General features: G+C 56.2%; 1 protein-coding gene across 6 annotated transcripts in view; it reads left to right on the top strand.

Moving 5' to 3' along the window:
• Window positions 1-8,300: 8,300 nt before the first annotated feature.
• The window catches only part of PAX2 (paired box 2), a 78,296-nt gene continuing 68,987 nt past the window's right edge, over window positions 8,301-17,609 (top strand). For 4 of the 6 annotated variants that reach the window (XM_005888105.2, XM_005888103.2, XM_005888104.2 and 1 more), the window contains exons 1-3: window positions 8,316-8,358; window positions 11,818-11,986; window positions 12,712-12,909. In XM_005888105.2, coding sequence (XP_005888167.1) covers window positions 8,316-8,358; window positions 11,818-11,986; window positions 12,712-12,909 — 410 coding nt within the window. Of the gene's footprint in view, window positions 8,359-11,817; window positions 11,987-12,711; window positions 12,910-17,609 lie in introns of those variants that run through there. The other 2 variants (XM_005888107.3, XM_070363397.1) reach the window with 2 other exon arrangements.

Below are 17,609 nucleotides of genomic sequence, written 5' to 3'. Positions count from 1 at the left end.
AGTCCTTTATTTAATAACCTTCCTTTTACTCCACTGGCCTGACCCAGCAGGTTCTCTGCCTCCTTGTCACTGATCCCCTGCCTCTCCCTCCTGTGGCTCTGGGCCCACGCTGAGTTCTCAGGGGTCTTTATCCCCCACCCCCACCCCTCCTACTCCCTACTCCTGCAGCCGGGCCCTCGGGGCCTGGGGGAGACACAGCCTGACGCCTCCCGCCCTCATTTGCCAGGCCTCCTCACCCCGTTATTAATTGCTGTGTTGACCTGCAGGATTGATTGGCGGCCCCGCTGGAAGAGGCTGCGGAGGCCTTGGCCTCGGTGCAGCCTCGTCTGAGGGCAGAGAGGGGAGGGGGAGGTGCTGGGTATGGGTCCTGAGCGCCTATCTCAGCCCCGCCTTGGACACAGCTGTTTGCCTAGACACTTACTCCACCTGCCTCACAGATCTTTCTCACCCTCACAACACTCACACACTCACAGGATCCCTTCACCAAGAGGCGTTCAGCCCTCAAGGAGACACATCAGAAATTCTCCATAGATTTAGAAATTGAAAGAGGCTTCCTCTCTCCATCAGTTTCTTCTCTACCTTCGTTATCCGCAGGTCTTAGACTTCCCGACCAGCCTGTTCAGACATAGCCGGAGTGAACTACTGAGACCTGGGCTTTTTCTCTGTCCGAGATATACTTTGTATCTCCCCCCACCCTCCCCGCCCCTCCTCCCAGGAACAGTTGCAGAAAGTTAAGAAACAATCCTGGATGCAGGTAACCCTTAAAGTCTCAGACCAAAGCACTTTCTCTAGAAAGAGTTCGTGCCCCGACTCCAGAGGGATTCGGTTAAGCCCTTTTGTTTCAAGTTCGGTGGATGGACCGCTCTGGACCGCGCAGGATAGAGGGCGGAGGCTTGTGGCAGCCAGGGATAAGGGTCTGACCCAAAGGCGAAGGCCCTCCCCTCTCCACCCCTCCCCCCTTCCTTAAACCGAGTCGCGCGCGCGCACGTGCGCGCGCGCACAGACACACAAACACACGACCCCACAGACACAGCAACACCCAGCTGCCCGATTCCAGGCCACAGGCCCTCCGGCTTGGAAGCCAAGCGATAGTGAGCCCCCGGGACATCCCAGTTCCAGGCTGGGGTGGGCAGAGGCGACAGGGGCAGACGACCCTCGGCCGGTCCCCAGAGAGACCCCTTTTCCTTGGTACTCTCCCCGTCTCATCAGCCCTTCTCTCCCCACCGTGGTACCCTCTCCCCTCCGCTCCGGTCCTTTGTCTCCGGCCACTTAGCGGCGCCGAGCAGCCTGGCCCCTGCCTGGGCGGCCCTGCCCCTGGCTTCCCTGTTTGGCTGGCGGGGCTCCCCCTGCCTTCCTTACCCGCTCTCGGCTCTGGCGCGTTCTCCGCCTGCTCCTCACGTCCGCACAGCTGCTGGAAGAGGAGGCAGGGAGGGCGGGAGCGCCGCGGACGGATCCGAGAGAGTAGATTTGGTGCTTGCTGTAACTCGAAGAAAACTCAGCCCGCCCCTCTTCAACTATTCCTCAGCGCCTCGGAGCCGCGCGCCCTCGCCCGCGTTTGGCCCCTTCCTTTCCTTGTACGTTGGCGGTGGCTATTTCATTTCCCCGGTCTGCCCAGCATCTGAAGTTGCGTTCCCCCTGCCCTGTACTCCGTTGCCTTTTGGTTTTCTGCATGTTACCTTCTGTCCCCTTCCTCCGCAGCCCCCTCCTTGGCGGTGGCTTGGAAGGTGTCGCTGGGGACGTCCGAGGTCCGCCGGCACAATCGCCCTTCACCAGCCAGGTCAGGCTCAGGGCTCAGGGCCTGGCTGAGAAGAGGGTTAATCATTACTCGCCACAGACCCTCAGCCTCACTGGGACTCTCTCACCCTGGGGGAGGAAGTGAAGAGGGCAGATGGCCAGGTGGGCACCTCGGCTTGGCCCCAACCAGCCTCCTAGGCCCTTCCAGAGACACGTGCCTTCTCTGGTCCCTCAGCACCTTTCACATCCCTTTCTTTTCCTCCTCTCTCCCTTCTTCCACTCCTACCCTTGGTCAGGCCTCTCCCTGCCAGCTTATCTCCGCTCTGGCTTTGGCAGGTTGACTGCAGGTCCTGGGAGGAACAACTTTCTTTGTTTGGAACCGAACTGGACGGGATTTCCTTACTGTCTCCACCAGCAAGCCACTTCCTCCCAACCATTTTGCCCAAAGGGGACCACGCCTGAGGCCACACTTAACCTGGGCTGTTGGCCGAGGAGTGGGGGTGGGTATTTAACTGATCCTCTAGCAGTTGCAGTGGGGAGAGGGGCGCAGGAAGAAGTGGGAATGGAAGAAAGGCAGGGGAAAAAAAGTAGAGTGATGAACATGCACAAGGGTGCATTTCGACAACAGAAAGAAAAAAGTCTGAAAGGGAGGAACACAGAAAGGAAAGCAGTGAGGAATCCTCTTTACCTTTATAGGGTAGAAGTTGGATGAGAAACATCACCCCCTGCCCTACCCGAGTGCCTAGATCCCTCTCTTCCCTCTTTGTGAAAGGTTAAGTGTTCAGAAAGTTAGGCACTTATTCCTCAATCTACTGTAGATATGTTGGTTTTTAAAATGCTTTCCTATTGGCTAACTCCATGGAGAAGCAAGACAGGTGGAATTATCCCTATTTTACAGGCAAGAAAACTGAGGCTCAAAGAGGCAAAGGGACTGTGCACGTGGAAGCTATTGCTCCTTCCCTGGGTGAGTGGCCCCTTAGCTGTGCAGGGGTCTAGAAGCAGAGGGGGAGGGCTGGCTGTGTCCTGGAGTACTAGAGCCTCACTGGGCCTCTTGTGTCCCCCTCACCGCCTTCTAGCTTGTTCTCTGTTGTACAGAGAATTCATTACGTTACCTCCTACCCTATAGCCTTGCTGGCCCAGTTTCTCCTGGCTTGACAGTTTTTGTGTTTTTTTTTTTTTTTTTCCCTGCTCCCCAGTCCGGTGGCCCACTGGCGGCAGCCACCTGGCAGGCCCGTGCCGCTAAGAGGCCGCTTTGGTGGCCAAGTGGCTTGCATTGTCGTTTCTCGTCAAAGGGACTGTGAAGGGCCGGCAGGTCGCTAGGACCTCTTGTGAGGAAAAGCCGGGTTAAAGGAGGAGGGGCCGGGGAGGATAAAGGCGCAGCACGTGCGCCCGGCCTCCTCAGGACCAACAGACAGAGCGGGCGGGGCCAGCCGGGAGTCAGGCCCCCCGGGCTTCACGCAGGGAGCCCAAATATTGGGAACAAAAGCGGGGAAAGAAGAGTGAGCGCAGGAGGGAGGGAGGGAGCAAGGGAGGGAGCGAGGAAGCAGAAATTAGGGGGTCTTAGATGAAAAAAAAAGAAAGTAGCTTTAGGGGGAATGTGCCGTGGAGTGTGAAATTGCAGCCCATGGTGCTCCATATTGTACCAGAAGCTCTTCCAAAAAAAAAAAAACCATCCTCCAACGTGACCAGAGGGCTAGGAAGGGGGAGGGGCGGGGAGAGAAGCGGGAGGAGGAGGAGAAAGGGTCGGGCCGGAGCTGGTCAGGGCGAGCTGGAGTGGGGCCCAAGTGCGTGAGCCTGCCGCTTGGGACCTGATCCCAGAGAGGATGCGCCCCAGGGGCACCCCGGGACCCTGGGGGCCAGTGGGCCTTGGCTGTCCAAGACTTAGATTGTCAGTCGAACTTTTTTTTTCTTTTCTTGTAATTTTTTTTTTCTGGTGGTGGTGACTTCCAAAACTAGGAATAATTCTGAAAAGGAGCTTGGCTGTGGAGCTGATGCTCTGCTCCACCCTCCTCTCTTCCCTCCTCTGTTTTCGCTTTTCTTCCCTTTGGACTAGTTTTGTTTTGTTTTGTTTTGTTTTCCCCTTGGTTCTAAACAGCTTTCCCCGCCTTGAACTTTAATGCATTTAATTTGGTCCGCACTGTGGGGAGCATTTCCTAGGGAGATACATTTAATTTCGGAATTTCTAATCCCCTCACTCAGAGCCCCAGCCCTGGCTCCCCTTGCCGCTCCCCTGGAGGTGGAAGGAGTGGAAGGAGGAAGGCTGGCCGAGGTGTCCAGGAGGGGCATGACTGAGATGCTCCCTGGGCCCCCACCAACCCCTCCCCTCAGAGGCCCAGCCACCTTCCCCAACTGCTCCAGGTCAGGCATCCAGGCCCTGGGTCAGGGCCCTGCCTGCAGAGGGTAGGCAGCCAACCCTCAGCCTTTCTTCACCAGGGCAGAAAGCACTGGGCCAGACTAGGGAATTCAGTCCAGTAAATTACATGGGAAACGTGAAAAGGAGCCGAAGGATTGTGTAGGGAGAGGGTGCAATTAGGGGTAGCGGACAGGGTTTTGAGCACTTCAGTTCAAGCACAGTCTACCCAGAAATGCATCTGGGAGCTCTGGGTGCTAGTTGCTCTTGGCTTGGGGCGCCTTTGCGTGTGTGTATGCTGTGGGGGAGGAGAGAGAAGCTCAGTGGAGACCATAGCCTCGAAGACACCTACACCCGGCAGAGTAGGCAGGAGACAGCCGGAGAATCAGGCGGCCAGTGCTCATCAGCGAGGAAGGAGGCAAGGGCGGGGGCGCCAGGCGCCCAGCGAGTCTGGCAGGGAAGGGAGCAGAGAAGGTGAAGGAGCAGAGATCCACAAGGAAGATTTATTGGGCAGATCAGATGCACAGAGGCGGCTAATGAAGCAAATCCCGAGATGGGTATCAGAGCAACTCCCCAAAAGTTTATTTGCCTTTAAATTTCCGCAGGGAGGCGGGCGCCTTGTTTGAAGTGTAAATGCCCCTAGGTTGGGGGGGTGGAAGGGCCGCTTTGAAAACACCAGAGAGAAAAGGTTCATTTAGAGGCAGACGGGAAAAGCAACCAACCCTGACAGGTCGGAGCCCGGGTTGTGTTTGGGGGTGGGTTGTTTTCTTTCTTTTTCTTTCTTTTCCTCTTCTTTCCTTTTTTTCCTTTCTGGCTTTTTCTCCCCCTCTCCTCCTCTACTAAGACTATAGAAGAAGAAAGGGAAGAACAGGAAAGAGAACATCAGAGGGAGAGACCAGCGCCTCTGGAGAGTAATCTGTGCCAGCCCTTCAGCCTGGAGCCCTGGGAGAAGGCAGGGGCTTGACTAAAAGGGTTTCTAATCATCATGGAATATTGCTCTTTGGTTTTCTAGGTCCTTGAATGGGCTGGAGCCAAAAAGGAAGCTGCCAGGGGCTGGCTTGGTGGGAGGGTGGATGTCCAGCTGGCGTAGTGCAGGGAAAAGTGTCTCAGGAGCAGGGCGAGTGGGGTTCTGGAGTCTCAGGGACTACCTGGGAACTGGACTGTCATGGAAGGGTCTTCACTTCTCAGGGGGTACATGTCAAGTATAGGTGTGTGAGCGTAACTTCCAGCACACTTTGTGCACTGTCTCCTTCCTTACAAGAGAAGAAAATCCCTCTTCCTTGGTATGTAAAAAAAGCCTGTTGTCTGCACCCAGACTTCTTCATAGTTTGTGTAACCTAAGGATATGGCTGGCTGATTCTAGAAAAATCTGAGTCTCTGTGCAGACAGGGGTGCTGTCCACTGTCCAGTTTTTCCAAGAGTTCAGACTCCCTAAGACAACTTCCTAGACCAACATAAGGAGACCTGGGGCAAAGGGCTCCTTTAGTATTGAGCTCCTTCTCAGTTAAGAAGACCCTTCTTCCATGCGGGGGGGCCCCCTCATCTCAATTGTGACTTAATTACCTCCCTGAAAGAAGCCCGAAGCTGTACTAGCTAATATCACCCGAGAGCCCCTTGCTCCCAGGCCCGAGAGCCATTCCCTTTAGGCTGCCAGGAACGGTTTTCCTTTCTCGCTCCCCACACCAAGTTAGTGCGTGTTCGTGGGACTGTGAGGCCAAAGGAAACCCAGGAGCGCCATCTGCAGGTCTCGAGAGGAAGAGACTGACCTTCGGGGCTGGACCCTGCGTCTTTCATCTCCCGCCGGAGGGAACCAGCTGGGCCGCCCAAGGGATGTGGGGCTGAGAGCTGGGAAGGCGGGGGCAGGTGGGGAGGAGACTTTTCCTTCCAGAAGTTACTCCGCAAGTGGATTAAACGAACTGGGCTCCGGAGGATCCAGGAAGGAGAGGAAATGCCAGGATCCCAGCAGATCCGACCTTCTAAAGAGTGGGGAGCTTGAAACCCTGTGGGTCTGAACCTGGCCCAAACTGGCCCAAGGATGAAGGGAGTTCTGAAAACCCCCGTGCAAGAGGCCTTATAGGAGTTTCCTCCTACCTGAGTCGGAGCGGGGGGTGAGGGGGGGGCCGCCGCGTTCGGCCCCCAACCTAGCTGCAGCCTAGGTTCCGGACAGAGAGACAGCGGCTTGAGTCCGCGGCTCTTCTGCAGGCGCCAGGGTCAGCAGGCAGGGGCCAGAGTTGCCTCCAGTACCGGCTGCAAGAGCGCATCGCGGGCTTCCCTGAGCCGCCCTTTTGCAGACCCAGGAAGGTGGCAGGGTGCGGAGAGAGCGAAGGAGGGAGAGAGTTAAAACATCAGCTGAAGTGCCAAGATGATTTATGACAGGAGGGAAAATATTTCATAAAGATCTCCCGGATATTCTGTACTTAACCAGTTAGGAGACAAAGGGCTTTTCCTGCCTGGTGCGTGCGAGAGCTAACCTGAGCGAGCGAGCGAGGGAGCGAGTGCGGACGAGGGCTGCGGCGGCTTGGCCGGGTCGAGCGCGCAGCGCCTCCTGCGCTGGCTCTGGATCCGCCGAGCTGGCAGCGGGCGGCGCTCAGCCTCGTTCGCAGCCTCTTCTCCCCAGCCGGGGAGAGCGAGCCTCGATCTCCCGCCTCCTCTGCCGCCAGCGACCGGTCGTTCTGCACTGTCTCCCTAAGCCCCCTCCCCGGCCACCCGAGGCTCCAGGAGCCAAGTCCCCGGGTTCCCGCACCGTCCGTTGGGTCCCACTGAGGCAGGTGGGTCCCCGCCGGAGGTCTCCAGCTCGATTCTACACTGAGCGTTCTGGACTGTCCAGACCCCTTTAGGCAAGGGGACGAGGGAAGCCTTGCACGCAGCCGAGAGTGGGACGGGAGAGGACAAATTGCCGGACACTTTGCCCCGGAATGAGAATTGGGGGTGTGGGGTGGGGAGGTACCTCAGGAGGGACAGGCGAAAGGGAAGGACCAGAGAGAGGAAGGAAGAACCAGGAGGAACGGAAGGGAACTCAGCTGAGAGTAGCGGGGGGAACAGGACTAGGGATGCGGACCGAGCTGGGGGCTCCGTGGCTCATGCGGGCTCTGGCCGGTGGATGGCAGGGCTGGGTGAGTTGAGACTTCGAGCCGGATTCGGAGCGTGGCGCGCTCTGCGGCCCTCTGTCGTTACCTGAATATTCATTAGACTGGCCGTTCTTTATCCTTATCTAACGTTTATCTTATCGGCGAGTTTCGTTTCTCAGTGTAGTTTTAATCCCAGGCTTCCCTTCCCCCTCCCCCTGGCCCACTCCCCTCCCTCCCTCTTCCTTCGCCCGCTGCTCTCTCCCTCCCTCCCGTTTCCCCCTCCCCTGCCCTCCCCTCGCCGGCACCGGAGTGACAGGCGCGGGGCCCTCCTCGCCGAAGCTCCGGGCTCCGGCGCTGGCGAATCACAGAGTGGTGGAATCTATTGCCTTTGTCTGACAAGTCATCCATCTCCCAGCGCGGGGAGGGGGAGGGGGTCTGGAGGGGGCTTTGCAGCTTTTAGAGAGAGACACACCGGGAGCCCAGGCTCCAGTCTGCGGCCGAGTCTTCTCGCAAACGCAACCCACCTGGGGCCAGTCCAGTGCTGCCGGCGTTGTTCGGCTCCCTCCCTCCCTCCCGGCCCTTCGGCCGCGGCGGCGCGCGCAAGCCTTTTCCGGGGGCGGGGGCCCAGCTCGCGCTCTCCCCTCCCGAAGGCGCCGACTCGGACATCCCGAGGATTGCTACTTCTTTGCCAACTTCTTCAACTCACCAGCACTTGGAGCGGCCCGGCTCCCCGCCCGGCGCCCTCGGGCCGCCCCTGCTCCTCGCCCACTCCCGACTGCCGCCTCTGGATGCCCGGGTTCCAGGGGAGCTGAGCGAGCCGTCTCCCCGCCCAGCCTCAGCCCTGGCCGCAGCTGCCGCGCGCGCCATGCGCCCCCAGGTCCCCCCGGTTCGGCCTGCCGCCCCGGGGCCGTTCTGCTGACCGTCCAGCCCCGCGCCCCGACGGTGGGAAGTTGCGGCCGCTGCGGTTGCGAGCTCCGACCGGCCCGGGAGGAGTCCCCGCGGGGAGCGCAGCGCAGCGCCCCCCGCTCTCGAGCGCCGGGTCGCAGCCGGGAGCCCACTCACCCTCCCCCCCCGTCCCTCCCTTTTCTCCTCAAGTCCTGAAGTTGAGTTTGAGAGGCGACACGGCGGCGGCGGCCGCGCTGCTCCCGCTCCTCTGCCTCCCCATGGATATGCACTGCAAAGCAGACCCCTTCTCCGCGATGCACCGTGAGTACCGGCGCCCGGCTCCTGTCCCAGCTCGGGGCTCCCCGTCCCACCCTAGCCTGTCCTGTCCTGTCCTGTACTGTCCTGAGGCGTCTCTGGCCTCTTATGCTCAGGTCACATCTTGGAGGCCACCCTGGCTTCTCCTGGTCCCCACTTTTCGTTCTTCCTCTTTCTCCCATTTCTCGGTATATCTAAAGACCCTTCTCTTCCTTCTGCCTTATGTCACTCATACTTCTCCTACTACCTGCCTTCCTACCTCCCGGGTGCCCATCCTTTCTTCCTTCCTTCCACCTGCTTCTTCTTAAATAGTGGATCCACAGCCCATGACCCTGGCTCCAACCACCGCTCCCCTGGCCACCCTCTTGCCTGGGGCTGGGAGACTAATGGGCAGGCAGTTTTTAGGGTTTTTTGTTATGCTTACTTTGTTTTCTCTCTCTGTTTGCCTCCCCATCCTTCCTCTCATCTGTACCTTTCTCGAACTTAGAGTGTGGTTGTCCAGGAGAAGACTCCCCGCACAGGCAGCCTCAGTGTCAGGACAATCAGGCAGAAGAGCGTGGGGGTGGGGTGCCCCCTCCTGACCCTCAGCTCCCAGCTTCTCCTGGCCCTACCAGCCCAGGCAAGGCTTCATTCGGGCTGGTTTGAAATACTTCCTTTCTCATCTTTTCTTTCTTGCCTTCCATCCTACTTCCCCTCTGGTGTCCTGGAGTTGGGAGTCTGAGATTGGCCGGACCTGGTGGTCATCTTTCTCTACCTTTCCTGGGGAGATGCTCTAAAAACAAAGAGGGGTTCCAAGGAGAAATCGAAGTCAGCGAGAATCACATAGAAAAGCCTTCCAGGCGGTCCCAAAGCTTTGCTCTCCTTCTAGTTCTAAACACTCCTTGCCAGTCTCCCACTCCCTGGTAAGGATGATCCAGCCAGTAACCTGGCCAGGGGATCAGAAAAGAGGGAGAAAAGGAGGTGAGAAGAACAAAAGGAAGGCAAATGCCAAAGCTGGGGAGAAAGGAGAGAGAAACCAAAACCAGGGCTAAGAAAGAGCAAGAAAACAGAAAAAAAAAAATGTTACAGGAAAAAAGAGAAGGGGAGAAAATAAATTTAAAATAGGAAAGGAGGACTATTTAAATTAAATTTGAATTTATCTAATTCTTGTCCTATGTCTTTAGCTTGGAAAACAATTCAGAGATTTTTTTTTTTTGCAGGCTTTCCCCCCCCCAAAGGTAAATAGATTCTAAATAGAAAACTTCTCTGTAGATTAATAATCAAGGATGATTTGTAACTTTTCACAAGGAAACTTTTTAGAGCTGGCTTGGATCTGTGCTTTGGACAAGAGAGCCCAGGAGGGAGGGAGAGCTGCATTTTTCTCTAAGCATTTATTTAGCATATATATGTATATATATGCTTTTAAAAGTACTCCTGGGATAAAATATATTTCCCTAAATAATTTCCAAGCATACACAGGAAATCCGAGCCAGAGACCTCCGGCTGCCGCCGGTTTGTGCGAGCCGAGCCTGAAATCCTGTCTCCTTTTCGGAGGGAGTGGAACCAGGCTACCACACCGTCTTCGCCCAGCCAGCCGGCCTCCTGGCCCCGCTGCCTCTGCTCTTTCTCTCCTCTCTCGCCGATTCCGCGGGTGAACTGCCCAGTCCTGGCCGCCCACTGGGTACCACTTTGAAGCCCAAAGGGGAGCAAGGCGAGCCGAAGGTGGTCGAAGGAAGGGCGAGATCGCGGCGCGGGCTAGCCGGCCAGCAGCGGCAGCCGGAGTCGGCGCCGGCGGCGGCGGTGGCGCAGTCTAGGCCCGACTCAGCACCGGCCCTCGGCCCCAGCCCTGGACTCCCGCGGTACCCCCTTTCTTTCCCCACCCCTTAGACTGGGGTCGAGGGGCCGGGCCCGGAGCCCGGGGAGGCTGAATTATTCATCTTTAATCTGCCCGCAGCTGCCGCCTTTTCATACCGGTAACGCGAGTTCTCCCGGGGCCTAAATTATTGATGGTCGGCTTTGGAGGGAGGGGAGGGGTGAGGAGTGGGGCTAGAGGTAGGGAACCTCGCATGGGTGAGGGGTAGGGTAAGAGGCTTCGGCCTCCCCCGGCCTGGAGATTGGAGGCCTCTCCCTAGAGGTTTAGCCGGCCCCTATTCTCGGTCCCCCCAGAAGGGGACGAGAGAGCAGCGAGCCGGGTGCAGGTGTCCCCGCTTTCTCCGAAAGTCGCCAGAGGCCAGCAGGACAGGGCTGCAGGTTGTTGGTCCGGTCAGGTCGGACTCTGCCGCTAGAACTCTGTGGTTGGATTGCTCAGTAACTGCGACTGCGTGTTGATGGCTCTGGGTGCAGGGTTTCTTGACTGCTGTGAGTCAGAGAGAATGGGGCGCCAGGCAGCGCCTTCAGGCCTGGCATCTGGCGACCACCTTGGCCCCGAGGTTGGGCGCCTGCAGTAGGAGTCAGGTTGGAGACCCAGCACCCTCCTCTTGCCCAGGAGAGCAAACGCCCTTGTTGTTCCCTTTCCTGAGTGGCAGCGGAGGTCTAAAAGGTCAGAGGAACGCGAGCTGGCTGAGGCTGGCTGCACAGGGTGCCCTGTGAACCTTGAGCCCACCTAGGCGACCTGTACCATGCGTCCTGGGCGAGGCGATGGGTCCCCAGCCTGGCGCAGCGCTGCAGGAGGATGAACCCAAGCAGTCTGCATTCTGTGGTTGCTAGCGGGCACCTCACGGCTCTCCACTGCCTCCCTGTCTCAGAGCACAGCAGACTCTGGGCCCCTGCCTCTACAGCCTAGCCCCTTCCTTCCTTCAGTTGGCTTTCTTTGAACTTTAAACACTAGGCAGGGGGGAAAATATGGCTCCCCAAATACCTAAAGATAGAAAACATAAAGGAAAGAAAAACTCCCTGCCCCCCCCCCCAAATCACAATAAAAACACGGGGAAAGATGTAGGAAGACTCCAATTCCAAATAAATACAAGGAAATAGGGAGCAGAGGGGAGAATGTCAGGGACTTAGCTCCTATCCTACCCAACACCCCAGAATCATCCACGTCCAAGCACGCTCCGACAACTCCCTCTCGCCTGCGGCTCAGGCGGGATTCCGCACCGTCCTCCGCCCGGCCCTCTCTTGCCTACATTCTTTCCTGCCGGCTTTGATTCCCACTTGGCTGCTTTTCTCCCCTTCTTCCCCCTTTACCCCCTCTCGCCCCGCTGCCCATCCCTTCCTCACTTTCTCCCGGCATCGTACCGGTTTTCGAGTCGCGCGTCCTTTCCCAGCCCGCTGCCCAGCCTCTGCGCTTCCGCGTCTCTACAGCCCCGCGGCTCCCTGTCCCTAATCCCCTGCATTGTGATCGGCGTCCGCCGTTCGCCCGCGAGCCCAGGAACATGCCCTCCCGCCCTGCCTGCTCCCTTCGCCCATCCTGGGCCGCGCGCGGACCCTGACTAATGGCCGGTCCCTGCTGTGTGTGGGGTGTTGTGTCTTTTTCTTGTCTCTCCCCAGCAGGGCACGGGGGTGTGAACCAGCTCGGGGGGGTGTTTGTGAACGGCAGGCCCCTGCCCGACGTGGTGAGGCAGCGCATCGTGGAGCTGGCCCACCAGGGCGTGCGGCCCTGCGACATCTCCCGGCAGCTGCGGGTCAGCCACGGCTGTGTCAGCAAAATCCTGGGCAGGTGAGGGTCGTGGAGCCGCCCCTGAGAGATGCCCCCGTCTGCTTCGCGGGCTGGACAGCCCTGGGTCTCCAGCTGAGGGCTTGGCTAAAAGTGCAGGTCGCTAGCGGGCGTGGGAGATCCCTGACTGGGGCTATCTGGAGAGCGGCTCCTTTTGGCAAGGGCACGCAGGTGGTGACTGCAGCCCCAGAAGCGCGGTCCAGCGCGCTTGCCAGGCTCCAGCGTCCTCCCTGGGAGAGAGCCGGATTCCTGTCTTCAGAAACGGAAGGACAGCTCTTCTCTTTGGAAGGGAGGGTTGGATGAATAGGGTAAAGGTAAAGATGGGTGCCCCGAGAAAAGAAGAATCAGCTTGAGAGGTGCAAGGTTAGTCCTGGTTCCCATAGGGGCCCTGTGCTCAGTGGGAATGGGCGGGAGGCCTCCAAGTGCTGTTCCTCCCGCTCTTCTCAAATGAAAGGCCAGGCTTCCCCCATCGCCTATTGCAGCTGCTGTGTGTGCAGCCTTTGGTATGACCACCTTCCAGGAGAGAGCGTCCCTGTTGTCCCTGCCCTCATCCTCCGATGTATCCCTGCCTTAGCCGAGTGGCTCTGGAAGTCCACTCAGACACGCTAGGTCTTTTCCCTCCGCACCACCGCCTGCTGCGGGAGAGTGGCTCAGCGGCTCCAGAGCCTGCAGCCCCACTCTCTGCCACCACCTGCTTCTCACTGACCCTGCTGGCTTTCCCCTTGCAGGTACTACGAGACCGGCAGCATCAAACCCGGAGTGATCGGTGGCTCCAAGCCAAAAGTGGCAACACCCAAAGTTGTGGACAAGATTGCTGAATACAAGCGACAGAACCCAACTATGTTTGCCTGGGAGATCCGGGACCGGCTTCTGGCAGAGGGCATCTGTGACAACGACACAGTGCCCAGCGTCTCTTCCATCAACAGGTGAGTAAGCTACGCTGGGCTGCAGGGTGGGGCTCCCATGCACCAGAGTTTCTCCCAGCTCCAGCTTCATTCTTTCTCCAGCCTCTGCCTGCCCTTGCTCCTAGGCCCCCAGGTCCTTTGGGCAGGGATAGGGGACCTGGGAGGCAGAGAGAAAGACAGACAGACAGGGCTGTCTCCAGCTCAGGACTGGGTATTTCCTGCCAGGCTTCTCCCGCCGGAGTCCTGGAAATGAATCCAAGTGTTTGTGGTAATTAAGACTCCAAGATTACGAGCCTCGGTATCTAGAGACAATCACAGCCCACAGCTGAAGCCTTTAAAATGACCAGTGTCCTATTCATGGCCTCTAAACAGACTTTCCTTTCTAAAGGCGTGCTCCCTTCCCCAGGGGCAGCCACCTGTCCTGGCTCCCCACCTCCCCCCACCCATCATCTCTGCTGACTCCTATAAAGGTGGCCGTGGGAACCCAGGCCTTGTTAGCCAGCTCCACACAAATTTCTGGCCTATTAGCACCAGTATCCAGGCCTGTGGAGCAAACACCAACGACCAGCAAACCGCTGGCAGGGAGCAGAGAAGCTAGACAAGGAGTGGGATGCCAGGTCAGGAGGGAGAACTCTGGACCCTGAGGCTGAACCTCAGGAGATGCCTCCAACCACCTAGAGTACCTGTGTCCAGGCCTGAGGCTGCACTGATGACGGGTTCAGGCACAGGGTGACAACTCAGGCTGGAGTCAGTTCAATATACAGTAGCACAAGTTAGCCTCCCAATCTTCGAGCCACTCCAGTGTGCTGTCCAGGATACGTGCACACTCCACGTATTTACCACCCCACCCAGGCCAGTGTACACATGTGGCAGGTACAGCACATAACAGGAGCACTTGGAGATGGGGACCCAGGATGGCTTTCCCATCACAGAACTGTGCAAGCTGACATCAGCAGAGACCCTGTGCAAATTCCAGACAGCCTTGGCCAGCTTTTCAACCCCGGCCCCTTGCATTTTAAGGCAAATCCCCAAATGAGAAAAAGGCTGAGGGTTTCATACTTGTGTTTTTCTTTACACTCTTCATAGGCTCATTATCAGAGCAACTAATAATTCAGCTGGTGCCTTTTTCTGAAACTGGCATCACGTATCAAGGTTCTTTTTTTTAAAAAATATTTTGCAAATGATATGGAATTATCCCAAATCATCCTGAAAACAGCAGGTAAAATTAGCTGGTAGAATGTACCTTGGCTAAAGAAGATTCCCTCTGCCACACTCGTGCTGTAACGTACTGCGAGGCGACCCCAGAAATTATCCCACTGTGTGCCATCTGTATTAAAATGGTTATTCAGTTATGAACAGGGTAACATAATACTGATCAGCTAATTATACACCCTCCGAAAACCCTCCAGCTCCCTGGGCCTGGCTCAGCTAGGTATTGAGAGCATAGCGGTTTGACATTCAGACACCTTCCAAAGGAGCTGGAGAAAGACTGGGCCCTCCCCATCCCCACCCCGCACTGGGAGAGGAATGAGTCTTTTGCATTTAAAAGCCAGTGGAGGAGGCTGGAGAAGCTCTGGGGCTGGAGCAGGAGTGGGAAGGGTACAAAGCAGTGTCTCCTTTCAACCTCTAGGCTGGTTACTGGTCTAGGGAGTGGGTTTGAACTGGGGTCTTGGGAGGAGAGAAGCCCTGCTGAGGAGCAGTGTTGCTGGGACTGGGTGCTAGTGTTCTGGAGCAATCTTGTTGTGATAGGATTTGCAAGCCTTTGGAGGAGCCCAAGATATGTTTGGTTAAAGCAGTGCGCTTCGCTCTGGGGGCATGGAAGATTGGGGCAGTCAATGCAGGTGTGGTGGCAGCACCCCTTGCCTAGCACCCCTTCTTCCCCCCTCTCCCCACTATATACCCCTCACTGGCTAAGATGTTTTTGGGAACCTGGCTTATGCACAAGTTTGGGAATGCTCTCATTCTGAAAAGCCACGGAGAGCAGGGGACAGATGACCCCAGGACCAAGCTCCAGAGGCCTTGAGGTGCACTCACCAGAACAGGGAGAAAGTAGAAGAGTGAGCTGCTAGTGGGATGAGAGTGGGAGAACGACCTCGGTTTAACAGCTCTGACAGCAGCAGAATTTGCTCAACACAGAGCATGATCACCGGAGGGACACAGAGGCTACCTTTGGGTGTGGAACAATAGCCATCTGTGGTGTTGCTGGAGATGGCAAGGGAGTGGGAAGAGAACGGGAAGCCGCTGGCAGCACGGGCAGCCAGCCCTGGGTCTGCAGTGAGGCTTCCTATCTGGCTTTGTCAACAAGGCTTGGTCAGAGTTTTCTTGATTTTGCATTGTGATTCATATGTGGGAAAGAATTCTGGGAGCTTCCTGGTATGCTGCTGAATCGGGTCTGGGGGAATGCATCTGGGCCCAATGCCCTTAGCATTATGCCTCCAGATGCTTTGCTCTGAAGGGGAAGGTTTATCTGAGATGCATTGCTTCACCCCAAAGGCTTCTAAAAGTGGGATTTCTGCTGGTACTGCTGATGCCAGGAACTTTGTGAATTCTCACTCCCCGTAGGAGGAACCTGGAGATGTTCTTCTGTGTCGAAACTATGGTGTGTTGGGGACTGGGTGGTTCTCGAGTTTAGACCTTTACTGTGGGTGAGGTGCCCCTTGTGTTGGGCACTTTATAATACTCACAGTCGAGGATGTGTCTGTACTGGCTGTTGGCAAGAAAGGAAGTCCACGCGTGCTTATCCACCTGAGCCAAATCACAAGGGTTTTCATCTTCTCCTCCCCCAAACAGATGCTGTCGCCGCACTTGAAATATGCTATTATGGTTATAAACTAAATTGCTTTTCCTGCTTTAAAAATGGTTTTGGCTTTTTCTGATCCTGTCGTGATAAAGGCTTGGACATCCAACTCCCCTTCTCCATTGGCAAATCCTCATAGCAGTACCTCTCTGAGCCAATGGAGTAGATAAGGGGGGCCTTCCCAATCTCACCCTCACTCCCAGAAACCACCATCAAAATCCAGAAGCTGAACTGGATTGTTCAGCATGCGGAATTTATCTGAATGGCTCTCAATTTTGGGTTACTGGTCATTGAGTGTGGAGTTGCCAGCTCTTCAGCTTGTGCTTAAACACTGCTGCTGTGTATGTGGGGGGGGGGGTGTTTATAAACAGGTGACTTGAGACTGAAAGCTCGTGTGGGAAATGGCCCAGAGTGGGGAGGAGATGGAAGGACACCCACCCTGCTAACAGTCACCTACCTAGTTACGTCGCTGAGCAATTGGCTAGGCAGGAAGGATTTTCCTGATTATATGCCAACGTCTTCAGGTTTGGCCGTTGCTCTGGGAAGGGAATGTAGCTCCTTTGAAGGCACAGGCGCAGACTCCAGTGAGAGTCAAGTGTTCTTGAAGATCCCCTGAGGGTACTGTCTTGGACTTAGCTGACAAAGAGGCCATCGATCTTTTAGCTTTCTCAGCCGGCACTATATTATGTGGGACCAGGGCACTCCCAGCTCCTAGATCTTTCAAGTGGACCCTCCCAAAGTCAATTTCCCACCAATCACCTGCTACCCACACCCTTCCTTTACCTGTTTGGCTTATAAGTGAACATATGTATTCTCCTAGCGGTGGCAACACTGGCTTCAAGAAGGCACCAGCCCCAGGGCTGTTAAACAGTTCCATCTTGTGTCATCTGCAGGTCTTCGTCAGAATCTGGCACTGGGGTGACAGGTGGTCTAGCTGTTCATTCAGAGGTCTTTCCAAGGAAGCTGGGAGCCACTCATCCCAGCCAAGGGAATGCTGAAGACACGTTCAGGGCTGGGGTCTGTGTCTTTTCTGAGACTCAGGTTCTAGAACATTGCGTATTTGACTCTTGGACAGACCTGGTTTGGCACAAAGCTGGACCAGAGAGGCTGCATTGCCCACCACATTTCTGTACCCTTGCACTTGTTTGGTGGTCAGGGCTGTTGGTCTCGTGGCCAAGAGCCAAGGCAAGTAGGTAGGTTAAGAAGAAGGCTTCTCCCCACAGAGGAATGGGAAAAATAAGGATAAAGGACTTGCTTTGTGTGCCCCTCGGTCTTCTGGATCAGGCCACCTCTAGGGACAGATGTGCCAGTTTCTGTCGGAAGACCCTTGCCTACCTGTCCTTCCCCAGAGAATGTCTCCTGCTTCTAACGAGGCTTCTCCTCATTAGAATAGCACGTGAAATAGTCACGACTGCTGGCACTCTTATTTCTTTAAATGAGCTGGAGTTGTCCCCCTGAAAAGCCATCTTTGTTCACTTAGTTATTTTAGATGTCTTGGCCAGCAGTTGTATTGGTCCAACTGTTTCCCTGTGGGCAGGCTTTGAGTGGGAGGCCAGGCCACAAGATGGCTTTCAGGTGAGAGTGATGGCTGGTTGCCCTGAGTTCTTACCTCCACTGGCAACCCTAGGAAACAGGAAGACAGGAGGGGTTGTCCGTAACGAAAACTCCAGGTGCATTTTGGAGGGTGATTCGAAGAGGAAACTAGAGGGGGGAACCCTAAATAAATAAAGTGTGTCCCAACTATTCCGAGAACTCAATAAAACAATCACATCAAATATGAAGAGGCATAAATCTTGTGTCTGCACAGGTAACCTACTCAATTGCTTTTATTATTGCTCAGGCTGCCTCCATTTATTACCGTCCACAGTCTGGGCAAAGGAGCTTGCGTAGAGGGTGGTCTCCAGTGCAATCCTACACCCCGAGA

The sequence above is a fragment of the Bos mutus genome, chromosome 26 (genome assembly GCF_027580195.1).
Source record: "Bos mutus isolate GX-2022 chromosome 26, NWIPB_WYAK_1.1, whole genome shotgun sequence".
NCBI classification, from domain to species: domain Eukaryota; kingdom Metazoa; phylum Chordata; class Mammalia; order Artiodactyla; family Bovidae; genus Bos; species Bos mutus.
Note: the sequence above shows the minus strand (reverse complement) of the source record. Positions and strands in the feature narration are given on the sequence as shown.